At 36.0% G+C, this 27121-nt stretch overlaps 1 protein-coding gene across 3 annotated transcripts in view; it reads right to left on the reverse strand.

Moving 5' to 3' along the window:
- The window catches only part of SLC25A12 (solute carrier family 25 member 12), a 185385-nt gene that overhangs the window by 44696 nt on the left and 113568 nt on the right, over window positions 1-27121 (reverse strand). For 2 of the 3 annotated variants that reach the window (XM_057550811.1, XM_007183272.2), the window contains exons 4-5: window positions 17242-17357; window positions 8988-9127 (exon numbers count right to left, since the gene is read on the reverse strand). In XM_057550811.1, the coding sequence (XP_057406794.1) occupies window positions 8988-9127; window positions 17242-17357 (256 nt within the window). Of the gene's footprint in view, window positions 1-8987; window positions 9128-12532; window positions 12631-17241; window positions 17358-27121 lie in introns of those variants that run through there. The other variant, XM_057550810.1, reaches the window with a different exon arrangement.

Here is a 27121-nt window from a genome sequence, read left to right on the forward strand (position 1 = left end):
TTTAAAAAATTTAATAACATTGTGGAAAACATCTAAACATATTAACATCCATCATCACACATGTAAATATTTGAATTTGAAATATTTATAAATATTCAAATATTCTATTGGTCTTCAAAAGACCAATAGAAGTAGAGAAACTAAAAGTCAACTGGTAAAAATGTATGAAAGAGTACAAAATAAACAACAGCATGATTTGACAAAGTTTTCTTTCCACACCCTTCTGCTTTTTAAAAATTTCAACTTATTAAGGTATAATTGACAAATAAAATTATAATACATTTAAAGTGTACAGTGTAATGATTTGATATATGTATATATTGTGCAAGGACTCCCACCATTGAGTTAATTAACACATCCATCACCTCACATATTTTTCTTTTTTCTTTTTTTTTTTTTGATGAGAGCACTTAAGTTCTACTCTCTTAGCAAATTTCAATTATACAATACAGTATTATCGTCAGCATGTTATACATTAGATCTTCAGATCTTATTTATCTTATAACAAAGTTTGTGCCGTTTTTCCAGCCTCTTCCTATTTCTCCCACCCCCTAGCCACTATTCTACTCTGTTTCTACATGTACAACTTCTTTTTTTTTTTTTTAATTCTACATGTAAGTGATAACCATGGAGTATTTGTCTTTCTATGTCTGGGTTATTTCACTTAGCATAATGCCCTCCAAGTTCATCCATGTTGCTGCAAACGAGCGAATTTCCTCTTTTTTAAGTTGAAAAATATTCCATTGTATGAATGTGGAATAATATACATACACACACACACACACACACGCACACACACACACACACACATATATATATACACACACCACATTTTCTTTATCCATTCTTTTGTCAATGGACACTTAGGTTGTTTCTACACCTTGGCTACTGTGATAATGCTGCAAAAAACACAGGAGTACAAAAAAAAAAAAGTAAACACAGAAGTACAGATAATCTCTTTGAGATGATGATTTTATTTCCTTTGGATATATACACAGAAGTAGGATTGCTGGATCACAGTAGCTCTATTTTAACTTCCTGAGGAACTTCCATACTGTTTTCCATAATAGCTGTACCAGTTTACTTTCCCATCAACAGTGTACACGGGTTCCCTTTCCTCCACATCCCTGACAGCATTTGTTGTCTTTGGTCTTTTTAATAACAGACATCCTAACAAGTACAAGGCGATATTTCATTGTGGTTTTGATTTGCATTTCCCGGATGATTAGCAATGCTAAGCAACTTTTCATGTACCTGTTGGCCATCTATATGTCTTCTTTGGAAAAATGTCTATTGTGGTCCCTTGCCCATTTTTTAATTGCGTTTTGGGGGGTTTTTGTTTTGTTTTGCTACTGAGTGGAATGAGTTCCTTGTATATTTTGGATATTAACCCCTTATCAGATATGTAGTTAGCAAATATTTTCTCCCATTCCATAGCTTGCCTTTTCTTTTTGTTGATGGTTTCCTTTGCTGTGCAGCTTTTCAGTTTGATGTAGTCTTACTTGTTCATTTTTGCTTTTGTTTATTTTGTTTATTTTTTAATTTGATGTCAAATTCAAAAAATCATTGCCAAGATTGAAGTCAAGGAGCTTACTCTCTCTGTTTTCTTCTAGGAGTTTAAAGTTTCAGGTCTTATGTTCAAGTTTTTAATCCATTTTGAGTTGATTTTTGTGTATGGTTTAAGACAGGAGTCCAGTTTCATTCTTTTTTTTTTTTTTTCTTAAAGCATGCAAGGATTTATTTATTTATTTATTTATTTATTTTTTGGCTGTGTTGGGTCTTCGGTTCGTGCGAGGGCTTTCTCCAGTTGCGGCAAGCGGGGGCCACTCTTCATCGCGGTGCGGGGACCGCTCTTCATCGCGGTGCGCGGGCCCTTCTCTATCGCGGCCCCTCCCGTCGCGGGGCACAGGCTCCAGACGCGCAGGCTCAGCAATTGTGGCTCACGGGCCCAGCTGCTCCGTGGCATGTGGGATCTTCCCAGACCAGGGCTCGAACCCGTGTCCCCTGCATTAGCAGGCAGATTCCCAACCACTGCGCCACCAGGGAAGCCCCAGTTTCATTCTTTTGCCTGTGGCTGTCCAGTTTTCCCAACACCATTTATTAAAGAGACTACCCTTTCTCCACTGTGTATTCTTGGCTCTTTTGTCAAAAATTAATTGACCATATATGCATGGGTTTATTTCTGGGCTCTCTATTCTGTTCCACTGATCTATGTGTCTGTTTTATGACAATATCATACTATTTTGAATACTATACCTTTGCAATATAGTTTGAATTCAGGAAGTGTGATGCCTCCAGCTTTGTTCTTTCTCAAGATTACTTTGGCTATTTGGGGTCTTTTGTGGTTCCATACAAATGTGAGGATTGTTTTTTCTATATCTGTGAAAAACGCCTCTGGAAGTTTGATAGGGATTGCACTGAATCTATAGATCGCTTTGGGTAGTATGGACATTTTAACAATATTAACTCTTCCAATCCATGAACACAAAATATCTTTCTACTTATTTATGTCTTCTTCAATTTCTTTCATCAATGTCTTATAGTTTTCAGTTTACAGATCTTTTACTTCCTTAAATTTATTCCTGTTTTCTTCTTTTTAATGTTATTGTAAATGAGATTGTTTTCTTAATTTCTCTTTCCAATAGTTTCTTGTTAGTGTACTGAAATCCAACTCATTTTTGTATACTGATTCTACATCCGACAATTTTCCTGAAGTCATTTATTAGGTCTAACAGTATTTTGTGTAAGCGTAAAGTCATTAGGGTTTTCTACATATATTATGTCCCCTACAAGCAAGGACAATTTTAATTTTAATTTTTCTCTTTCCAACTTGGATGCCTTTTATTTCTTTTTCTTGTCTAATTGCTCTAAGGACTTCCATTACTTTTTGAATAACAGTGGCAACAGTGGACATCCTTGATTTGTTCCTGATCTTAGAGGAAAAGCTTTCAGCTTTTCACTATTGAGTATGATGTTAGCTGTGGACTTGTCATCTACAGCCTTTATTATGCTGAGGTATATTCCATCTATACCTAATTTCAGAGTTTTTATCATGCAAGGATCTTGAATTTTGTCAAATGCTTTTCCTGCATCTATATCTATTGAGATGATCATGATTTTTATCCTTCATTGTAGTGTATTAATGTGGTGTATCAGCATATGTTGAACCATCCTTGCATCTCAGGAATTAAGTCCCACTTGATTATTGTATATGATCCTTTTAGTATACTACTGAATTCAGTTTGCTAATATTTGGTTGGGAATATCTGCATCTATCTTCTTCAGGGATACTGACCTGTAATTTTCTTGTAGTGCCCTTGTCTGGCTTTGGTATCAGGGTAATACTGATCTTGTACAATGAATTTGGAAGAAGTATACTCTCCTATTTTTTGGAAGAGTTTGAGAAGGATTGATATTAATTCTTCTTAAAATGTTTGGTAATATTCATCAGTGAAGCCATCTGATCCTGGACTTTTCTTCATTGAGAGGTTTTTGTTTACTGATTCAATCTCCTTGCTAGTAACTCGTTTAGAGTTTCCATTTCTTCATGATTCAGTCTTGGTAGGTTGTATGTGTCTAGGAATTTATCCATTTCTTCTAGGTTTTCTCATTTGTTGGTGTATAACTGTTTATAGTAGTTTCTTACGATCTTTATCAGTTGTAAGGTTTCCTCTTTCATTTCTGATTTTATTTGAGTCTTCTTTTTTTCTTAATCTAGCTAAATGTTTGTCAGTTTTGTTTATTTTTTCCAAAAAAGCCGTTCTTGGTTTCATTGATCTTTTCTACTGTCTTTTTAGTCTCTATTTCATTTATTTCTCCTTTGATCTTTGTTATTTCCTTCTACTGACTTTGGGCTTACTAGTTTATTCTCTTTCAAGTTCCTTGAGGTATAAAGGTAGATTGTTTGAGATTTTTCTTTTTTCTTAACGTAGGTGTTTATCACTATAACCTTCCCTCTTAGAACTGCTTTTGCTACATCCTTTAAGTTTTGGCATGCTGTGCTTCCATTTTCATTTGTCTCAAGATATTTTTTGATTTTCCTTTTGATTCTTTCTATGAACCATTGATTACTTAGGAGCATGTTGTTCAATCTCCAATTTGTAAATTTTCTCCTCTTCCACTTTAGTCATTCTCCCTAACATACTCCAACTTTCTATCACCTCAGCTCCAATCACATCACCCTTCAAATGAAGCAGGAATTTTTTATCCTTATTTCAGCCTTAAAATATGGTTGAAAGTGTTCTCCAAGGAAAGGATATTCCTAAGCAGCATCAGAAGCACACACAGCTCCACTCTATCTTACATAGGCTTTCCCTTCCTCACTCTTTTTTTTCCTCCCATTTATGCCTTTGTTATGTCTTTGTCTTTTCCATGCACGTCTTAGACTCTCAGAAATATCCAGTGGCAACCATGGGCATGATTAAGCCTTATTAATGACATTCAGTACTGAAGAAAAGCAGAATCCTCACTGCAAGAGTAATGCAAGAGTAATGCTGGAAGAACAGATTTTCTATTTTCTATTTTCTATTAGGTCAACAGTTGAAGGACTCCCCTGTATCTTTTAAAGATATATATTTGAAGTATCACATATGAAACTATAGAGTGTATGAGATTGGCTTCCAAATGCTCCAGTAGGAAACAGAGTGGAGAGTATAGATTAAAAAAAGACTGGCCAACATTTAATAATTGTTGAAGCTAGTTGATGGGTACATGGGGGTTCATTATACTATTCTATTTTTAAATATATTTGAAGTATTTCAAAATAAAAAATTAAAATTAAGGACTTCAAAAAGAAGCAACCAAAGGATAAAAGTTCTACATATAAAGCTCTCCATTTATGTAGTGTAATCAAAACATCAGAGTAGAATAGATACTGTGATCACGCTAATGAAAAAACAATACTCTGGACCTATAAAAGATAAAAAAAAGATATTCTAAAGAGAGAAAAATACTCTAATAAATAAAAGATAAAATAAAATAAATCTGCTTCTAGATTGAAAGGGTGGGAAAAAGGGGAACTGAGGGAAAGGGTAAATACAGGAAGTTATGCTAAAGCTAAAGATCTTGTGTTTTTAGAAATGCATCTCATCTAACTATGAGATGAAAATAGCAGGGGTTCAGAAATACTGTGGCTTTGGATGAGACTGAACTAGTACATTTAGCGCTGTTGTCTTTCAAAACTCTACTCTTCACTAAAAATCACACTAAAGAATGAAAAACAAAACAATACAGAAACTCAAGGACAAAGAGAACAGAAAAGAAGATAGAAACTACATTTTTAAGATTAGAGGGACTTCCCTGGTGGCACAGTGGTTAAGAATCCACCTGCCAATGCAGGGGCACAGGTTTGAGCCCTGATCCGGAAGATCCCACATGCCGCAGAGCAACTAAGCCCGTGTGCCACAACTACTGAAGCCCGCACACCTAGAGCCCATGCTCTGCAACAAGAGAAGCCACCGCAAGGAGAAGCCCACACACCACAATGAAGAGTAGCCCCTGCTCACCGCAAGTAGAGAAAGCCCACGTGCAGCAACAAAGACCCAAATCAGCCATAAATAAATAAATAAATAAATAAATAAATAAATAAATAAATAAATAAATTTACAAAAAGATTAGAGGGCAAAAGAGCAAATGACAACTGGCTTAGCAGGCCCAAGAAAACTAGAAGTGAGGAAAGCAAAAAAGCAATCCAATGTACATGACAGAATTTGCCAAAGACTTGTGAATTGGCTATACTAGTATCCCCAGAAGTAATGGTGAAGGTGGAGCTGAGAACAGGAGGCTTAGATGGAAGCCTGTTTATACAGCAATTAGTTACCTGCTATACTCCACCACAGCCAGGCCACTAGCCCTTTCCCAACCCTGGAAGACAACTAGGTGAGTCTAACAGAGGATCTCCGGACTAAGGGAGACCAGGCACAGATGAAAACAGGTAATTAAATGAAAGTCCATCTCCATACTGAATGTTGCAGACCTCTAACCCTTTTGTCTTACTCAGCAACCAGAATATCAAAAGTCAGATCTAATACTCCAGATGGGAGGCCAAATGATTATTCTGGTTCCCCAATCCAAAGTAAAAGACCTGAACATACGGACATTAGAGAGTCCCCAGAAAAAGAGCCCAGCCAGAGAACTTTACAGTAAGGTCCAGTTAATAAATCCTGCCATGAACCCAAAGCTCCCAATAAGCCTCAATCTTGATTTTAATATGAGCAGAGGACCAAGAACTATCAGACATAGGAGAAGAGCTACTAACATGAAAAAGAGAGACCCAAACAAAGAGAAAGAAAGTAACTTGACAGAAACAGACACTTTGCAGGGAGAAGAAAATTTTAAAAAAAACAAAAAAACAAAAAACCCTGCCTCTAATATGTTTGGAGAAGTGAGAGAAAATATTACATCCATGAAAGAACAGTATGCTATTTTTAAAAGAAATATTTAGAAAACCAAAAAGAACTCTTGAAAATTAGAAATATAACAAAAGAAACAATAGAAGGTTCAGAAGGAAAACAGGAGAGAAAAGAAAACTAAAGGATCATATATTTATTATGTTTACTAGTTCTAGACAGGAAAAATATAGAAGAAAAGTAGAAAGAATATTTTTAAGAATTGAAGTACATAAGCTTTCAAATTAAAAGAGCCCCTGAATGCTCAGCACAATGAATAAAAATAAACTCACATCAAGGAATATCATCATGAAATTTCAAAATGCTGAAAAGAAAAAAATCTTAAAACCCTCCAGAGTGGGAAAAAAAAAAAAAGTTTCAAAACAGAATCAAGATTAGAATGGTACTGGACTGCTCAGTGGCAACACTGGAAGCTAGAAAACAAAAGAGATATATTTTCAAATTAGGAGGAAAATAAATTACTAAAATTCTATATCCAGCCAAACTAAAGGTAATGATAGAGCAGAGGTTTTCAGATATCAAAAGTCTCACAAAAAAATTATTTTACTTTCCTTAGGAAGCCCCTGCAGTAAGTATTCTACCAAAAAAGAGGAAGCAGGGACTTCCCTCGTGGTCCAGTGGTAAAGAATCCGCCTTCCAATGCAGGTGACGTGGGTTCAATCCCTGGTCGGGGAAATAAGATCCCACATGCCACGGGGCAACTAAGCCCACGCACCGTGACTACTAAGCATGCGTGCCTTAACCAGAGAGCCCATGTGCCGCAGACTACAGAGCCCATGCACTCTGGACCCCGCGTGCCATAACCAGAGCGAGAAAACCCACATTCCACAACTAAAGAGAAGCCTGCACGCCACAGCGAGCGCCGCAACGAAAAATCCCATATGCCGAAACGGAGACCCGACACAGCCAAATAAATAAATAGATCAAATAAATATTAAAAAAAAAAAAGAAAGCAAACCATAATAAAGGAAGAGATGAAATCCAGCAAATGGAAGGTTCAACATAACAGAAAAGCAAATGGACTCCCCAGGATGAAGGTGAAGGGAGATCACAAGCTGACAGCTATGTAGTAAGTACAAAGTCCAGTATCAGAAAGTTCCAGGAAAATGGTGTAGGGGCTGTGGAAAACAGTCTGGCAGTTCCTCAAAAAGTTAAAATTACCATATGACCTGGTAATCTCACACCTTAGGGATATACTCAAAAGATTTGAAAACAGGTATTCAAAAGCATACATGTATACCAATGTTCATAGCAGCACTATTCATAACAGCCAAAAGGCAAGAACAACCCAAGTGTCCATCAACTAATGAATGGATAGACAAAATATGATATACCCATACAATGGAATATTATTCAGCCATAAAAAGGAATGAAGTACTAATATATGCTACACACAGATAATCCTTGAAAACACTATGCTAAGAAAAAGCCAGACACAAAAATTCATATTGTATAATTCCACTGATATGAAATATCCAGAATAGGTAAATCCATAGACAGAAAGTAACTTGGTGGTTTCAGGAGCTAAGGAAAGAATGGGGTGTGACTGTTTACCTGGTACAGGGTTTTCGTCTGGGGTAATGAAGAGGTTTCGGAATTAGAGCTGGTGGTTGCACAACACTGTGAATGTACTAAATTGTGCACTTTCACATGGTTAATTTTATGGTAAGTGAATTTTACCTCAAATGTTTTTAAAAAGAAAGCAAGCTCCTGGATTGCTCCAAGAGGATGAAATTGACCAAACACCTACTCTGTTTTAAACATATTAAAATGAGATTTTTGTAACTGAGGCCAAGTCTGAGAATGAACTGGCATTAATATACAGAAAATGAAACAATAAAAATTAGAATCTCCAAGAAAATCATTTTAGTCATGCACAGTGTTTACAAAATTGTGGTGATTCAAATATGATTACCGATCTAAGCAGAATCATGACATAATTATATGGAGGGCGGGGACAGAAAATGTCCAAGTCTGTGATAGAGAGGGAAAGGTGAAAAAGCTAGCTCCTAATCTTCCATAGTTCAAATTAAATAAAAAATACCTGGGCTTCCCTGGTGGCGCAGTGGTTGAGAATCTGCCTGCCAATGCAGGGGACACAGGTTCGAGCCCTGGTCTGGGAAGATCCCACATGCCGCGGAGCAACTGGGCCCGTGAGCCACGATTACTGAGCCTGCGCGTCTGGAGCCTGTGCTCCGCAACAAGAGAGGCTGCGATAGTGAGAGGCCCGCGCACCGCGATGAAGAGTGGCCCCCACTTGCCACAACTAGAGAAAACCCTCGCACAGAAATGAAAACCCAACACAGCCATAAATTAAAAAAAAAAAAACAAAACTAAAAGTGAACAATTAAAAAGTAGAAGTGCCAGCACATGTTTATTATTTAAAGCTATGAAAGTAAACACCAAAAGAAACAATTACGAGAATTTAAATAAGTTGCCTCTGGGGGTGAGAAATTAAAAATGGGGGTGAAATGCCACAGAGGATTGCTGTTTTTTGTAATAAACCTAATAAAGCTAAAAGGGAAGGAGATGGAGGAGGAATGGTATATATTTACGCTGGTTATGAAAAACTAAGCTCACCTGAAGAAATTGTGTGAATTCTGTGTAGTTAAGATGCTTCTTCCGATTATGCCCAAAATGCAGCCGGATAAATTCACAGTCCCAGTTAAAAGGGATATGATGATGAATAGTAGTCTGTCCAAAAATTTCTTTGACATTTTCTTGAAAGGGAAAACAAAAATAAATAAATTATATCTGGAATAAGTAGTTTAGTCCACTGCAATGTTCCTACAGAAAGAAATTAAGAGAAATTTTAAAAGTCAATATTATCTGCTCCTACTAACATTAGCTGCAAAATTTTTTGTGCTCAAAACCCATGCACAGGAGCACAATTGATACAAAATATAATTTTACAGTTAAGATTGTGTACCATTACATATAAGGCCATGAGATTCTTAATTTCTCTTGATTTAATTTTAATTAGGAAGTGATTTATATCTTGCATTATAAATGGCTGCTACTTTGCATTCCAGTATAAAATCAATAGTGTTTTCCCGGTTCCTCAAGGAGTCGAATTAAGCCCTTTATCAGAAGCGTGAATACCTAAATTACAGTATAATGCAATATTTGTCATACTAAGTATGGCTTGATTGAGGCTTGATTATTACATTCACACTAGCCTGAATATGTCTATTGAAGATAGGTATAAGAAATACTATCAAAAGCATATCATTAGCTCAGCAGCAAGCACCTTATTAAAAGCTTCTGATATTGTCAAAAATATGGTCTTGACACAAAGCTTCAAGATCCCCATAAAAACCATGATTATTAGTCTCAGCTATTAAAATATTTTAAGATAAGTGAAATTAGTGATTCACTTTTAAATAAAGAAGGACTAAACACAGTATACTAACTTTTAGATAGGAACCAGTCACACTGTGTAATATACAACCAAAACCCTCTGACAGTTTGTCTTCATGCACTAACAATGTCAATCACTTTCTTACACCGTTCTACACTTACTATGAAAGTCAATTCACAAATGACTGGTACTTTAACAAGCATAGACTGGATAGACTAATTTAGAAGCTCATGCCAAAAAAAAAAAAATCGTTAACAAAGTTAAGAAAGCAGGAAGCCCGTTTTACTGATGTCTTAAGAACAAAATTATTTTCAAATTTAAGCCAATTATATTAGTGAAAGGATTTTACTATCTATAGCTATCAATTATACTAAAGAATTAGTAAATACAAGCTTAATGTTTTATAATCTCCAACTATGCTATTTTATCTAATTTCTGCAAATTCTTTGAGTAAGATATAAATCTCATATTGTAAATGGTTTAATGGATTCCCTTTAGTTTTAATATACTTTTTTTTTTTTTTTTTTGATAAAAGCATTGCTATGCTGGGGGAGCAGGAGGGAGTGTAAGAATCCTGAACTGGAAATCCTACCAGTCTGGATTCAACATGACAGCTCTGAATAGGTCACAGTGATTAGTCAGTTGGAAGGCGGCATTGGATGTCACTGGGGAGATGGGATTCTCATCTTTTCTTTCAAATGGAATGTAGCATTTATTTCTGGCCTAAATAGCAACAGTATTTCAGAGTTTTCAAATCATGTCAATTATTTTCATCTTCCATAAACACAAATTAAACATATGAGTTTTTGTTTCTGAAAGCAAAGAATTAACGCAATACAGCAAGTCATGGGATCCTAACCAACACAAAGGATTACCCTTGAATCTATATGAAACTTCAACAAGTTGTAAAATATGTTAAAGTTTACAAAATAATTAAAATAATAAGGATGGCAAAAAACTATTTAGAGTTAAAAGTATTATGGCCATTTAGCAAAGATTTTTTTAGGATCCTCCTAATTCAATTAATTAGTTGCTTCTCTTTCCAAATTAATTAATTTGATTTCTTATTTTAAGTGTTAAACTAAGGGAATATGAAGAAATTAATGGAAAGCATATTAGGATAATTTAAATTACTACATATATTTAAGTAACATTAAGATAAATTATTAAAGGGAATGAGTTATTTTATAACCTTTATTTTAAAGGTCACAACTCCCAAAACTCAACTATTTGATAAGAAATATATGTATTGCTACCTAAATAAGTTTTATATAATAGTGGAATAAAACTGAATTCCCTTTGTATGATTGGAAAATATCAGAATCTCAAGTGCGAAACTATATCAAATAAAGCCAAAGATTCAAAAGCTTTCAAACTTATGAAAATTTAATGAACCATGAAAATTGTTTTCTATTATCACAAAAAGGATATTTATAAACCAAAATTACAATGTATAATTTACATTCAGAAAAATAGCTCTAAAATAAAAACTTTTAACTAAAATCCTATTTTGTAAACTACTTAGCAACCTTTAAATAAAATCTTACAATACCTTTGAAACAATTAAAATGATGGCTTAAATTACTCATAATAATTTCCCCAAATATAGAAGTGTCATTTTCCATGAATATTTGTTTAAACATTTCTCCCTTCACCCAAAGTGGTCAGTTGACAGCTTTGTATATGGTTTCATTATGACCATTATTATGTGCTGTGGTTTATTAACTACCCCCAGACACTTTTAATTATTTTAGCCATGTCACAGGCTACAAAATTTCAAACCTACTTTGGCACCTCTTGATGTATTCCCCTTCCCTTCTGTTATTATTTCCACTACCAACTGCCTAAGGCTAAATCAGGAAGCTTACAGAAATAATTAGTACAACTATTGTTTTCAAGTCAAATTCATAATTACCACTTTACTTTTACCAGGATATGCTTATTAAAAAAAAAAAAAAAAGTTATGCAAAAGCTCCAGAACTGGAGAGCTTATACTTGTGTGAGGCAATAGCCCAAAGAGCTGATGATCGTCTTATCTTACCCAGTTTTATCAGGTTCTATACGACATGAAAGGGAGCACCAATAATCTCAAATATACCCAATATATCTAACTGAAACTACATAGCAAGTTTCCCCCCAGAGAGAATCCCGTCTTTCCAGTGGCAAACAAGGGTCTTTAGCTCTCCAAGGAGTGCTATTTCAGTGGCCACAGTTCTGGCTTGGATGAAAGGGATATGATAGTCACATCTTATTGGCAACAAGATCATGATCGAGTGTTTTATACTAGGTTGGCACTGCTAAGGGAAATAGGAATCCATTTGTTTTCTGACATATAGAAAACAAAAGACCACCTTTTCACTTCCTGCAGAGCATGGGCTCATGAAAGAGATGGTTTATAATTCCTCTGAAAAGGGAATCAGGGCCAGATACAAAAGTAGCTTGTCATTATGTTCTCTTTGCTTAAAGGAGAGGAGCACAATGATTTGTCAGGAGGGCAGGTAATGGTGACAACTGTGATTAAGTAAAAATGTTCACAGACACATAACATTAGTCAGTTTAGCTGTATCAGTCACTTATGATGATTGCACTAGATGAAATACATCGAAGCATATATATCATAAATATGTAAATATGTCTTAACAGAGGTTTTAATTTCCCCAGCAGCCCACACTGTGTCTCCCCGTCTCATCCACCCTCATCCCTCCCCTGGTCCTTATGGGAGCTTCCTACTGGTCTTGTTCACCTTTCTGCAGTACAAAATTACCTCTGACCGGGGCTGGCACTCTTCTCCAAGACTGCCGCCATGCCTGTTCCATGAATGAGCCTGGAAGGAGCTGCTGTACCAACGGTGTGGCCAGAGAACTCCTCCTGTAGGTATACAAGCCATCAGCCCTGTGACACAGCCCACCTACCATCAGCCCAACGACATCCTGATTCCAAGGATTCCAGCCCAGCAGGAGCCACTCCTTCCAACTTATAGGCTTGAGATCAAACATTTTTATTGTCAGGGAAAAAAAAAGTCCTCAATAGCTGAGTTTCACCTGCACAGTTCTTAAAGTGAAGTCAGAGAGGCTTTTAGAAGGACTCCCACCAGGAACAATGAGTATCCTTGTGTATAACTGAACAAAAACAATGGCAAGACTTGCAGAAGTAAAGGGTTTCTCAGTGAGGGAAAACTTGGGGGGAAAGAAGAGGAACAACTAAGAAACTAAAAAAGAAAGAAAAGGAAAACAAACAACAACAACAAAAAGATCAACAACAGGAGCTTGTAGAAGAAGTCCCAGCCAACACAGCATGTCAGGCCAGACTTCTAGGTTCTATTTCCAGGTGGCTCATTAGTTTCCGGGGTGACCTCCTCTGTTTTACTGAGGGAAAAGTATTTCTATTAACCCTTTACCTACCTCCAAAAGGGACTACTGTACAATCAGTCAACAGAGTAGTCCTGCTGCCAAATATATGTAAAGGTCCACTTCTCAGGAAAAATGAGTTTACATTTAAAGAGCATCTATTACTATAGAAGTTAGATGCTTCAACAATCACCAAATGGCATAAAAACAAGTAAAACCATGTCCTCTTTTTACCTCAAATTCTAAGCTACTCTATAGCCTTGAATATTAATGTGACCTCTGCGATATCTGAAAGGAGTCGCAAAAAGCCTTCCTGATTTAATTTGAACACCCAAGTGAAGCTCTCATTCTTACCAAGTTAAACTAGGTATTTATTACCATAGAATTTCATATTATACCATGTCTATAGCTTTGTTTCCACTGAGAGAGGATTTGACATTTTTCATATCTAGACTTCCATCTCCTAAATCTTTGTAACAATAGCAGTGGTCATGCCTAAAACAGCCCAATCAGATTATTATTCCCTTTAGGGTAAAAGAGTCTGTTTTAGAGGCACAAATGGAACACATTTTTATTTGTTATACATAATGATGGTCAAACACGGTACAAAATCAAAAGGAATCCCTACTCTTTAAGGGCTCTACAGTCGGGGTAAATATGTGCCCCTGGAAAAGTTTTCTCCAGAGAGTTCCCATTCCCAGGCAAACACTTTGGAACACAATGTTGATGAGATTTTTAATAGAAAGTTTAGAATATATAACATGTTTTATATTCATTTATTAGTTAATAGGTAAGAGTGTTGTTGGGTTTTTTTTTTAGAATGATTACATCCTTGTTAAAGCAATAGGCTTTTTTTTTTTTTTTAAACTTGGGACAAATGCATGGCAACTATTGACAACACAATGTAGAATAGCTGGTTATCTAGGGTACCTCAATCTAATTCTATTGAGCAGAATATCCAGTACACTAGTGGACAACAGTGAGACCAAGGCAAGTTTACACGATATCTAGCACACACCAGTCATGCAATGGCCCCTATAAGGCTCATGCCACCAGGCAGAAACAGATATACAAGCCATTAAGTAATCATCCACAGCATGCATTAGAAGTTTTACTAGAACAACACCAAAGAAGAAACAACTAATGATTTTATTCACTCTTTTAAAAACTCCAAAACCCTCTCTTGAGCTTGTACATTCTAAAATGGATGACCAAGGTCTCAATGTAAGTCCTCTCGCCCAGAGCAGAGGTATCTCTAATTAAAAAAAAAAAACTTGTCCAGCATTCAGGTAAATGTTGTTCAATACTGATATATATAAATATTTGCAAAGATTCACACAATTTAAGTACACAATTTGATGTGTATAAAAAGCATATCTAAAAAAAACAGCATAGATGAGAATATACACAAGTACACAGATAACATCATCATCACAGTTCGTGAGATATACTGACGGCGTAATAGTCTTTCCCCACTCCATTACACCTTGCATCCAATATTCTCTCCCGCCTTTCTCTCCTGATGTGCACAAGAAAAATCTATACTTTAAATAAGCTCCAAACTAGAAAACATAAGGCCATCTGGTGAAAAGGATTTAGAGTTAGAATGGATCTAAATTTTCCTTTTACCTAAACATACGTCTATAAATACATAAGTATAATTCATTTTATTAAGTGAGTACAAACATGAAAACTGACCTTTATCACAGATCCAAAATCCTATTAAAACAAACTCCAAGTTAATTATTTCCTTATGTTGAAATTCTGTAGTCTCAAATACAGCCTGAAATGAGTGGGTCTTAGAAATTTTGTTAAATGGCATCTGTAACAGTTTCAATGCTTTTCTTCTTTTCTTAAGAATATAAAATTAAAATTTCTCTCCTTCATTATGATTCTTTTCCTTTTAGTTAAGAAAGTTTGTCTAAAAATGAATCCTCGAAATTAGGGATGTAGAGCAAGGAGGGGAAATGGTCAAGGTCCCCAGCAAATAGGTGAGCACCATCAAGAGAGCCATCCAGTTGGCCAGGGACCACAGGAACAATGTCGAAAGGGAGTTCAATTTTATCTCCTTCCGTAAGAATCTTCCTAACTCTAGATTATGGAGCAGCAAAATGAAGGATTCTGGAGGGTTTATATGCTCTTCAGTTCATAACAGGTGCTATAAAAACTAAAACTGATTTGTTCTGCTTTTAATCCTAATTATATTTTCTTGAAATTTTAAGTCATAAATCATAGTCTGAGGGAAAAACAAAAGATCTATAAAATGCTAAAGTTGGAGTCTAATAACTACAAGCTTTCATTTGCATGAAATAATGTGTGTATAAACCACTCAGCTACTTCCTACACATTTTAATCTGCTAATCAACCATGGCATGAGTCTCTATTGTTAGTCTGTTGAATAAACTGACTTGAGTGACTTATTTTTAAAATAGAAATTGGAAAAAGCAATCAAATGGAGGAGACACAAGGAATCATGATACCAAGGTAAAGGGGACCAAAAAAAAATAGAATTTGGTTTTGGGAAATCTGATTCTTAAGAAATGGACACATGACAGAAGCACGGGTATATTGTCACTAAGGCAGATATTTATATCAAGTTATTTCCCAAGCATCTGTGCATCACATTTGGAAATAAGGCATATGAGCATGTGTGATACCTATTGAAAATAGAAAATGCAGCATTCTCAGCAGTACAGGGTTAATGCTGAATGATGAGATGATACAGGCTTTATGCTTTAAACTACAAAATCTAGGTGTTTCTGAGGAAAATCAACATTCTTTAGGAGGCAGAATGGCCAGAGCTTGCTCCAAAGCAGAGAGAATGCCAAGATAAACACAGACACCTAAAGAGCTCTGCATAGGTATTTATTTGGGAAAATCTTCTGATAACAGAAGACAACTGGGTCAGTGGGCAGAAGGAAGGAAACAATCAATGCCAAGCTAGAACATGTGCCCACTAAGATGACAGCAAAGGCACCACTGGTCCTTTCAAATACCTGTACTTTCTCACCATTCTCACCATAGCAGCGATACATCTTCCTTTGGGTTTAACTAGAGGATGTTTGTTTTATAACCAACACTACAGTGAATAAATATTTAGCACTGTGGCTCAGGGGAAGCCTGATTTTCAAGAGTTTCTCTACCACATGTTGATTCCAATTCACACCACTAAAGGAGTTCAAGTTCAGTTTTACAAGATGAAAAAGTTCTGGAGACCTGTTTCATTACAGTGTGAATATACTTAACACTACTGAACTGTACGCTTACAAATGGTTAAGATGCTAAGGTTTATGTTAGGTGTTGTTTTACCACAATAAAAAAAATCCAAATATTAAAAAAAAAAAGGGAGGAGTGCTCTAGGTCCTTGATAACACTACATTATTTTTATTGCAAAGCTTCTTGCAGGAAAAATTAGCTGATACTCTTACTAAACACAGACTAATTTCTGCAAGTAAGCCTCTTCAAAAAACTAATACATGGCTATAGATAGAAATCCTAGCTTGTATGCTTTGAGACATCCACAATGTGCTAGATTATGTGCCTACCAAAGGATTTAAATTGATTTCTACATGCAATTCAAATGGCAACTTTAACATTCTAGCCTTGTTGCCTAAAACCAAAAATCTAAAATGGGGGTTCAGAGAATGCAAACTATTCTTGCCTTAACTCCCTCCTTCAGTTCCATTCTTAGGTGCTAAAATGACATAGCAGCAATTTTCCAAAGATGCTTCAGTGAAGCTCTGAACTCTCTACCCAAAAATTCCTGAAGGTATGAGATGATTACTCCATGTTGTTCAGTCTGTTTCATAAAAAATGTTGCCCAGGCTGGCCCAGAACAAGATAATTTTACACCACCTACTTTAGGAATGTGAAAGTGTCAGAGAGTCAATGAGTTGAAGCAACAACATTCCTAAATTCCTTAATTTTTTGCAATAGTCTAATGCTTAAAAGAAAATAAAGCCATTTTAATTTTATCTATGTAAATCCTTTTAGGAAATTAATACTTCATTTTTTGACTAGCTCTTAAATAAGCAGCAATCTATATGCAGTTACTAAATTTAGCAATTAAAAACTGAACCAGCCTCACTAACTTCCCTTAAACATATAATCTTTTTTTTTTTCTTACCAAATGTCACCTCTCCATTTCCACTCTTGTCAAACAATTGGAAAGCCACTATGAACATGGAATCTGGAGCACATAAAACAGATTCAAATGCCAAAAACTCTTGATAGGAGATCAACCTGGAATAAAATATAAAATATTATCGGCTGGTAACCTGCCTTTACAGTATGAATTGTAGCTCAGGGTAACCAAATAACTGATGAAGGGAAGTGTCTCTTTATAGTGGTATTCCAGATAAGAAAGAAAGAAGGAATGATAGAATGTTACCGTTTTGTAAACCCTTAACTTGTTAATGGACCTGGGCAATAATCAATACCCTCTAACATCGCAAGAAGAAAGAGACAAGACTGAAAATAATTGAACCTGAATCTGATCAAGTCTCTAGATCAGAGTTTCTAAAGCTTGGCCCTCAATCGTGCCATCTGAAGCTGGATAACTCTTTGCTGTGGGGGCCTCCTGTGCATTGTATCACGTTTAGCAGCATCACTGGCCTCTGCCCACTAGATGCCAAAAGCACCCGCCCCACTGAGAACCACTGCTTTAGATGTAATCAACAATTTACAGAAGAATACAAAGGACAAAGGAACATGTCAAATTAAACATTACCACAGAAGCACAATCAGCAAAAATGCAGACTGTGGGAAACTACAGAGTGAACATTCTGTATATGCAAAAAAAAGAACTTTTAAAGAAGATATGGAGGAGAACCTCATTAAAGACCTAAGGGATGTAGCAATTAATTACAAAGATACAGATCTTATTTGGATTCTGATTAAAGTAAAGCAAAAAAAATTTTTTTTTAGTTTATAAGAAAATCAGGAAATGGAAATACTGTTACAACACAAATGCTTGATGATATTAAGACGTCAATGTTTTTGAGGAGGTTTTGTTTTGTTTTTGGTAATTTTTCTTATCTTCTAGAAATACACACTGAGATATTTACAGATGAAATATGTCACCTGGAATTTGCTTCAAAATACTCCAGAGGATGGAGGAATGGGTGGAGTTATAAGTGAAACAAATTTAATAATTATCTTAATAATTATTAAAAGTGGGTGTACTCACTTCATTAAAGTGAACCCTAAGATGAACTGGGGACTTTGGTGATTATGATGTGTCAGTGCAGTTCATCCTTGGTTAAAAAAAAAAAGTCTTAAAAAAGAATTAACACTCAGGGTAGACATTTTTGGCAAAACTTTTGTTTCACTTTTATATATGTATACATATTATACATGTGTGTGTGTTTGTTGGATTGTGATGTAAAATGTACTTTTTAGATCAAAAAAGTTTGCAGGCCACTGTGGTTAAATTATACTGGCAAATAAAAGCACAAACTAACCTCAAAAAAAAGTGGGCGATGAGTATATTGAATTTATTATACTACTCTTTGTTTTATATAGGTTTGAAATGTCAATAATAAAATTTTTAAAGGAAAGTTCAAAACAAAAAGGAAGAAAACTAAAACTTATTTCATCCTATAATACTCAAGGTTGTGAAATTAGCCAGTGGCCAAAACTACACTGAAATTGCCTTCAGTGATCTTATGGAGTAGGCATATGCTAGTTTAGAGTCATCTTCCACAACAAATCTTGCTGCAAATATTTCATACCATGTTGCTGCTACTGGTAGTGACCAGTATCCAAGTGACAGTATATATCCAAGAAATACATATAACAGTATATATATCCAAGTAATTATACACACACACACACCAGTAGTGCTACATTTTATTCTCAAATGGGCTGATTTGGACAATACATTTACAGTCACCCTATCCAAAGGAACAGACCTAATTCTTTTTTTTTTTTTTTTTTTTTTTTTTTTTTAAAGATTTATTTTTTTATTGATTAATTGATTGATTGATTGATTGCTATGTTGGGTCTTCGTTTCTGTGCTAGGGCTTTCTCTAGTTGTGGCAAGCGGGGGCCACTCTTCATCACGGTGCGCGGGCCTCTCACTGTCACGGCCTCTCTTGTTGCGGAGCACAGGCTCCAGACGCGCAGGCTCAGTAATTGTGGCTCACGGGCCCAGCCGCTCTGCGGCATGTGGGATCTTCCCAGACCAGGGCTCGAACCCGTGTCCCCTGCATTAGCAGGCAGATTCTCAACCACTGCGCCACCAGGGAAGCCCAAGACCTAATTCTTAATGTAGCTTCTAGGCCCACAGGATCTGACTTCTCCATATCTCTTCCTTGCTCTCTGCACTCCAGGCCACTCATTTTAAGCTCCTAAAACAATCCATGCTCCTTCCACTCAGGGCCATCATTCCGCAATTCATTTTCCTTGGAATGATCCCACCATCTCCAAACTTTCGTCCATTTAATTTCCACCCAGTCTTTACACAGCTCATCTCAAATATCATTTCCTCAAGAGAATCATCTTAAAGTCCCCAGATGACTTCACATCCCCCTCACACCTTACAGCAGTACTGTACTTTTTTAGTGCCCCTCACAGAATTCTTGTTAAAGTAATTATGTAACTCATTGTTTAAAGTCCAATTCCCCGCTAGAAGGTAGGCCTGTCAGAGCACAGGCTTGATTCAGGGTAGGAACTCATAAATCTTCGTGAATAAACCTAATTTAGAATACATGACTTTTTAGAGATACCTGTTTTCCAACACGGTATTAAGAAAGTGACTACATTTTACTTTTCATTTTATGCCCTCATTCATCTAAGACATATTTTACATTCAAAGTTACATTTTCTATTACTTAAAATACTTTGAAGTATGTTTAAATTACACAGATTACATTATATCCAAAGCAACGATGTACACTATGCCTTTGCCCTTTTTTGAGGGAAAGAAAGGCTTTGTGTTGGTAGTATTCAGGGCACTGAAGACTATGCCCTCACTGTGCCCACGCTGAAGAATTCTTGGTGAAATTAGGAGCTTGAGTGCCTAATGAATCTGGGAGGAACAATCGAAACTGTTTATCAGGCCACATGTCATGACACACCTTATGCATTACTAAAAAATATAGTAAAACTCAAAAGTAGGATTATCAGTACACAAATTTTAGGGTAGTAAAAAAACAAAGAAGTAACAATATATCAGGTATCATCATGACTATGCACACACTCCTAAAAAGCAATGAGCAATATGTGGTTTTAAGCTCTGAACAAAACTAAAGATCAATGAGAATGTGTAACACAAATACAATAGTGATCTAGGAAATGAGTTACAGTAGACTTTCACTTTCTACATTATGTAATTCAGAAACATTTGAAATTTTTATATTTATAATAAAGAATTAACATTATTTCTTCTGCTCATAACATTAATTTTAAAAATAAAAATTAAAAGTAGCTAGGCTGATTATAGGAGAAAAGAACAATGCCCAGCATCTTGGTTTTCCCAAAACAAGTCTCAGGAATTAGACCTCAAAAACACAATTACCCTGAAATACAGACTATGTAGCTTTAAAGCATATTTCATGCTCAGTAGTAAAACTTTCTGCATTTATGAGAAGAGGTCAAAGACCTTTTCCTTAACTAGCAAAGGTCATAAATGGTTGGCTGGCAGACTGAATTTGGCCCACACATGTGTTTTCTTTAGCATGTAAAGCATTATTTTTTTAGTTAGGTTTGTTGCCAACATTAGGAAATCCTAAGATTTCACATAAATATCCAGTTTTCTGGTTTCTCTTGATAAATTATGAACTTGGGCAACAGGTTTCTGGTTCCAAGTAGCACCAGCTTCCTGGAGCCTAGCAGAAGCTGCCTTCTTCAGAGAGACCAGGGCTTGCCAGTTATCTACACCTGCCCCTGCATATTTGAGACTCTTGCAGCGTAGATTTCCAACTAAGTACCACTTTGTTTAAAATATAAATTCTATGGACTTTATTAAATATGTACATTTTTATCTACCAGTATATTCAAAAAGGCAAATCCTATATTCATGCAACGTAGAGTCAGAAGGACCCTTAGAAAATCTGAAGAAGTGATCTGTTCAAAGACATTCAGCAACCCAGTGGGCCACGTCGAAGACTCAACTCCTGCCTTCAATCCAGTGTTCAACATCCTGCCCCCCAACCCCAAATTTAAAGTTATAGTTGAAAAACAGAAAGTGTATCTGGTATCTATAGCAAGTAGAACATTATTATAATACTCAGCCAACCCTCAATACTCAGAGTTACCTTTGTTATACAGTGATTTATTTAAAGAAAGAAAAGTCAATTAAGAAACACAAAAGCAACTTAAAAATAAGTCACTTTATATTATTCAGCCTTAAAAAGGAATGAAATTCTGATACATCCTGCAATGTGAATGAATCTTTAAAACATTATGCTAAGTGAAATAAGCCAGATGCAAAAGAGCAAATATTGTATTGTCCCACTGCTATGAAGTACCTAGAACAAATTCATAGAGACAGAAAGTAGAATAGTGGTTACCAGAACTGGGTGTTGGGGGAGAATGTGAACTTGTTTAATGGGTATGGAGTTTCAGTATGGATGATGAAAAAGTTCTGGAGATGAATAGTGGTGACGATAGCACAACAATGTGAATGTACTTAATGCCACTGCACTGTACACTTAAAAATGGCTAAAATGGTAAATTTTATGTTATATATATTTTAATACAATAAAAAATAATAAGTCACATGGGGTTTTCCAGGTGTGCACATTTGTCAAAACTCAGGGAATGTACCTTTAATATTTATATTTTTCACTGTGTGTAAATGTTACATCTAAAGAAAAAAAACTCAAAACAAATATTAAAATCTAGTTAATAATATGCATGCTGAAATATTTAAGAAGAAGTGTATCAATGTCTGCAATTTACTTGAAATGTGTAAAAAAAATAAGACGGACTGATGTAAAGATAGACAGATACATGAAAAGAAGTAGAGAAAGATGTTAATAGTAGAATACATGTGGTGGGTACATGGTGTGTTCACTGTAAAATTCTTTCAACTTTCCTGAATGTTTGAAATCTTTCATAATAAAATATTGGGAAGAAATGGGGAGTGGGGATAGGCCACTTATTCTCTCTGATATGCTCCTTATCTATTTTTAGCCCACAGGCATTTTATACCACATTGTAATGTAACAATACTTTTCAGAAAGCAAGAAACAGTCTGCTTATCTGGCAACATAAAGCAAACATGTTCCAGAATAATTTTTAAAGCTCTTTTTCCTTTATCCTGCCATGGATTCTCCTATCTATAAAAGAACCTGATCAAGACTTCAGCAGAACAAAGGCAAACCACAAGCCACTAACTGTAGAGTGAAGAAACCGTTGCTTACTTCACACTTTGATAAATAGTTTGTTTTCTTTTCTTTTCTTTTTTTTAAATTTATTTTTGGCTGTGTTGGGTCTTCTTTGCTGCGCGTGGACTTTTCTCTAGTTGCTGTTGTCTTCGTTGTGGTGCACAGACTTCTCATTGCAGAGGCTTCTCTTGTAGTGGAGCACGGGCTCTAGGCACATGGGCTTCAGTAGTTGTGGCTTGCGGGCTCTAGAGTGCAGGCTCAGTAGTTGTGGTGCACAGGCTTAGTTGCTCCACAGCATGTGGGATCTTCCCGGACCAGGGCTCGAACCCATGTCCCCTGCATTGGCAGGCGGATTCTTAACCACTGAGCCACCAGGGAAGCCCATAGTTTGCTTTCTTTTAACGAGGATGAGGGGGCACCTTCACTTTTTACCCTACCTGCTGTTTGACTTTTTTCAAAGAACATGTATTCATTTTATAACTTTGAAATAATATATTTTATGAATTTGATGTGTTTTAAAATTTTCCTAAAGAGTTCCTTTTTAATTTACTGAATGGAAACTAATAAAATTTCAAAACATTAATATGATAATTTTGTAATTTTTAAAACAACCAAGATTTCTTCATTAAAGGTTTTTCTATATGCATGTAGAATATTAAAGGAAAACACTTGTGAAAAAGAAAGGAAGGAAAACTAGAGTTTTCCACATTATAGGAGAATAGGGCCTCCTGATGAAATTCTGACTAGAGCTAAATATAGAAACTATGGTTCTAGAAGTTACAGTTTCAAACAAGAAACTGTCTAAATATTTTAGATTAAATCACACAATAATGGTCCCTGAGATCTGTAATTAATGCACAAAATCATTTTGCTTTTCATTATACAGCCAGAACTTCAAAGTTTAAGCCACAATCTCACAAATAATGTTTGGCTAATGGCTTTTACTTTTAGACAACCCATCATGCTATTTATACTATACAATGCTGTTCTACATGGCTCTCCATAGCAAGCACCTGTATCAAAACACTCCGGCTTATTTTACTATCTGTTGGAGGAAAGGGAGCGGGGAAGAAGAGAAAGGGGGCAGTTTACATGCTAAGAAAACATGGGGGATAAGGGCAGAGCATGGGACCACATTTGACCACTCCCAAACCTCCTTTTCCGATACACTTAACTAAATCACTCAAACTTGTTTATGCTAGTTCTATTAACTGAGATTTGGTCTGGGGTAATTATAAACAATATCATGTGATTCTATTTCAAGTTATATATCTATAGGACTCATCATCAAAAAAGTATAATAGAATCAAGGAATACCTCTTGGAGCTGGAAAAAAGATGGACCAACTGAACTATTCTAACTTTTCATCATTGCCCTGGGTAAAGGGGTGGGAAACAGAACAGTGGAGAAAAGATATTTTTTTTAAATTAAGAGAACTAATCTTGTGTTATTGGGGAAGTCAATCAACCTCTCCGGAGCTCATTTTCCTTAAACGTTAAATGAGGAAGGGTTGGCTACTTGGAATAAGTTAAACATTATCAAAGCCTCTGATTTTCTTAAAAGTATTAAAGAAACTTTAACAATGATATTTAACTTTTTTTTAAACATCTTTATTGGAGTATAATTGCTTTACAATGGTGTGTGAGTTTCTGCTTTATAACAAAGTGAATGAGTTATACATATACATATGTCCCCATACCTCTTCCCTCTTGTGTCTCCCTCCCTCCCACCCTCCCTATCCCACCCCTCTAGGTGGTCACAAAGCACCGAGCTGATCTCCCTGTGCTATGAGGCTGCTTCCCACTAGCTATCTATTTTACGTTTGGTAGTGTATATATGTCCATGCCACTCTCTCACTTTGTCCCAGTTTACCCTTCCCCCTCCCCGTATCCTCAAGTCCATTCTCTAGTAGGTCTGTGTCTTTATTCCCGTCTTGCTCCTAGGTTCTTCATAACCTTTTTGAAGTCATAGACCCTTTTGAAAAACCTGTGATTTCTCCCCAGAAAAATGCAGATACAAATTCGCTCATTTCGCATTATATTTCAGCAAGTTCAGGAAACTCTGAAGACTATCCAAGAACGGGAGGTTAAGAATCACTGTGTTTCTAGGGCTTCCCTGGTGGCACAGTGGATAAGAATCCGCTTGCCAATGCAGGGGACACGGGTTCGAGCCCTGGCCTGGTAAGATCCCACATGCTGCAGAGCAACTAAGCCCGTGCGCCACAACTACTGAGCCTGCGCTCTAGAGCCCGCGAGCCACAACTACTAAGCCCGCGTGCTGCAACAACTGAAGCCCAAGCACCTAGAGCCCGTGCTCCGCAACAAAAGAAGCCACCACAATGAGAAGCCCGCGCACCACAACGAAGAGTAGCCCCTGCTCACCGCAACTAGAAAAAGCCCATGTGCAGCAACGAAGACCCAACGCAGCCAAAAAATTAATTAATTAATTAAAAAAAGAAAAAAGAATCACTGTGTTTCTAGAAAATTCCACCTTTCTCTGCTTTTAGAAATAATCTGTTTCATAAACATATTTATCATATATTTATAATTTTTATGACCTAACTCTATGAATCAGATTTCCTACCCAATCTCAATCTGATTTATTCCAAGGAGAGAGGGGGAAAAAGGAAGTTTAAGATGTTTTTAAAATTTGAAATAGAACAGATTTACCTTTTCAAAAGAGAAACAGTTTTTGTTTTTGTTTTTTAAGTAAACACTATTCAACAGTATCAGATTCTTCACTAGCCAAACCCATTTTTGATCTATCCCACTCTGGCAACTTAAACACTTGATTCCACTTGACCACACTTTAACAACACAACTGATTCTGGCAGAACCACATGAAGCTTCAAATAAGATAGACAAGTAGGATGGATCAGAGCAGACGGTCACAAAAGGAAGCATCTGAAAAGATATGGATATCTGAAAGCAAGTCTCAGGCCAAATTAATGACAATAAATACTCTAAAAGTTTCTAAAAGAGCTTTAATAAATTTGAAGAAGGAATTCTGATTAAATATGATTAATTTTTATATGCCTTACTGTCTAATCACTATTGAGAGACCCAATGACTGAATGGTCCACAGTAACTCAGCAGTTCATTTGACTTTTTTTTAAGAGACCGGGCACAAAATGTATACAAGTTCCCTGATATCTGCCATTGATAAATTATATAAAATCTTTCCAAGATATAAAGTACTCATAGTAAATTTCATGCACTGTGCTAGATTCTGTGAGAAAATACAAATGAATACAATAACCCAGGATTCAAAGAACTTAGAAACCAACACTTCTACTTTAACTATTACAACAGCCTTCTAAACGAATTTCACTGCACGCAAGTCTTGTCCTACTCTAACCTTCCATTTTTCTAAAATCTGATCGTATTTGAAATAACAGAAATAAGGTTTAAAGACTTAAAACTAGTTTTGCCTAGTTTTTCAAAGTTTTTCACACAAGCACCTCTACAAGTAGGATAAAGAAACTGGGCCCTTGGAGGCCTGGGGCTGTAGCTTGGAATTCACAAAGCAAGGCATATAAATATTCCATTCCCTCCATAATACAGTCATACTTGATTTTAATATAAAAATGCTGTTTCCCCTTGATTTGAGTAAACTGACACGCTAGTAAGATGCACCTTGTAACTTCTTTGACTGCACACATGTATACACTGCCAGGCTAAAAATACCTCCAAGTCTGAGAGTCACAAGCCTACAGGATACAGTCAAAGCTAAGCACATGAGGTCCCCAGCTGCACTCCAACCGCTACTCTGACAACAACAAAGTAATGCCACAGCCCCACCAAAGTACTTATAACACAACCTCCTCAATGTGTATGCAGCAGAGACATGCAAGTGGCCTTTGATGTTTCATGTCACTGTTGTTCCCTTTCCTGGAATTCTCCTCCCTATTTGTCCAACCACCAGCAAGCTCCTTTTTGTCTTGCCAGATTTCACTCAAGCATCACTTCTTCTAAGATGCTCTCCTGACCACCCAAAACAGAGTTAACCATGCTTTCTTGGGTGTCCTTTGTATGTTTCATATGGTTCTACTATAACACCTTATTCCCAAAGTATTACTTTTTTTTCTTTGTTTACTCATCCTCTTTCTCACTAAGCCATGAGCTTCTTCTTATGGTCAGGAACCTCATTTAATTTGTTTGTATTTCTAACGTCCAACAGTGCCTGGCAAATGGTGGTTGTTCAATAAATATTTGTCAGATAAATGAGTACACAGATAAATGAATAAATACCACTCTCTAAATTCTCCCCTGATTTATTTTTCTTCATAGCAGTTATAACCACCTAACGTTATAATTTACTTTTAAATTTTGTTTATTGGTTTTCTGTGATTTATTCACTGATGGAATTCTAGTACTTAGAACACTGCCTAAAATATAGTAGGTATTCAATATTTACTGAATGAATGAATGAATGAAAGACATTTAGTTACCTGAACACCATTCTGCTCAGATTATTCAATATAAAATATGGCTTTTGCACGTAATTTTTTTTTCAAAAGAAGAAAAAAAAGAAAGAAATGCTAGTATATTTGATAATGGCACTAAATAACAGTTTTTATAAACTTCTAAGAAAAGATATGGTTTATTAATATTAAAATTCCAGATGGTCATGGGTAAATTCATGGTTTTCCTATTTTTTAATATAATATGGAAG

This window comes from Balaenoptera acutorostrata, chromosome 8 (genome assembly GCF_949987535.1).
Source record: "Balaenoptera acutorostrata chromosome 8, mBalAcu1.1, whole genome shotgun sequence".
NCBI classification, from domain to species: domain Eukaryota; kingdom Metazoa; phylum Chordata; class Mammalia; order Artiodactyla; family Balaenopteridae; genus Balaenoptera; species Balaenoptera acutorostrata.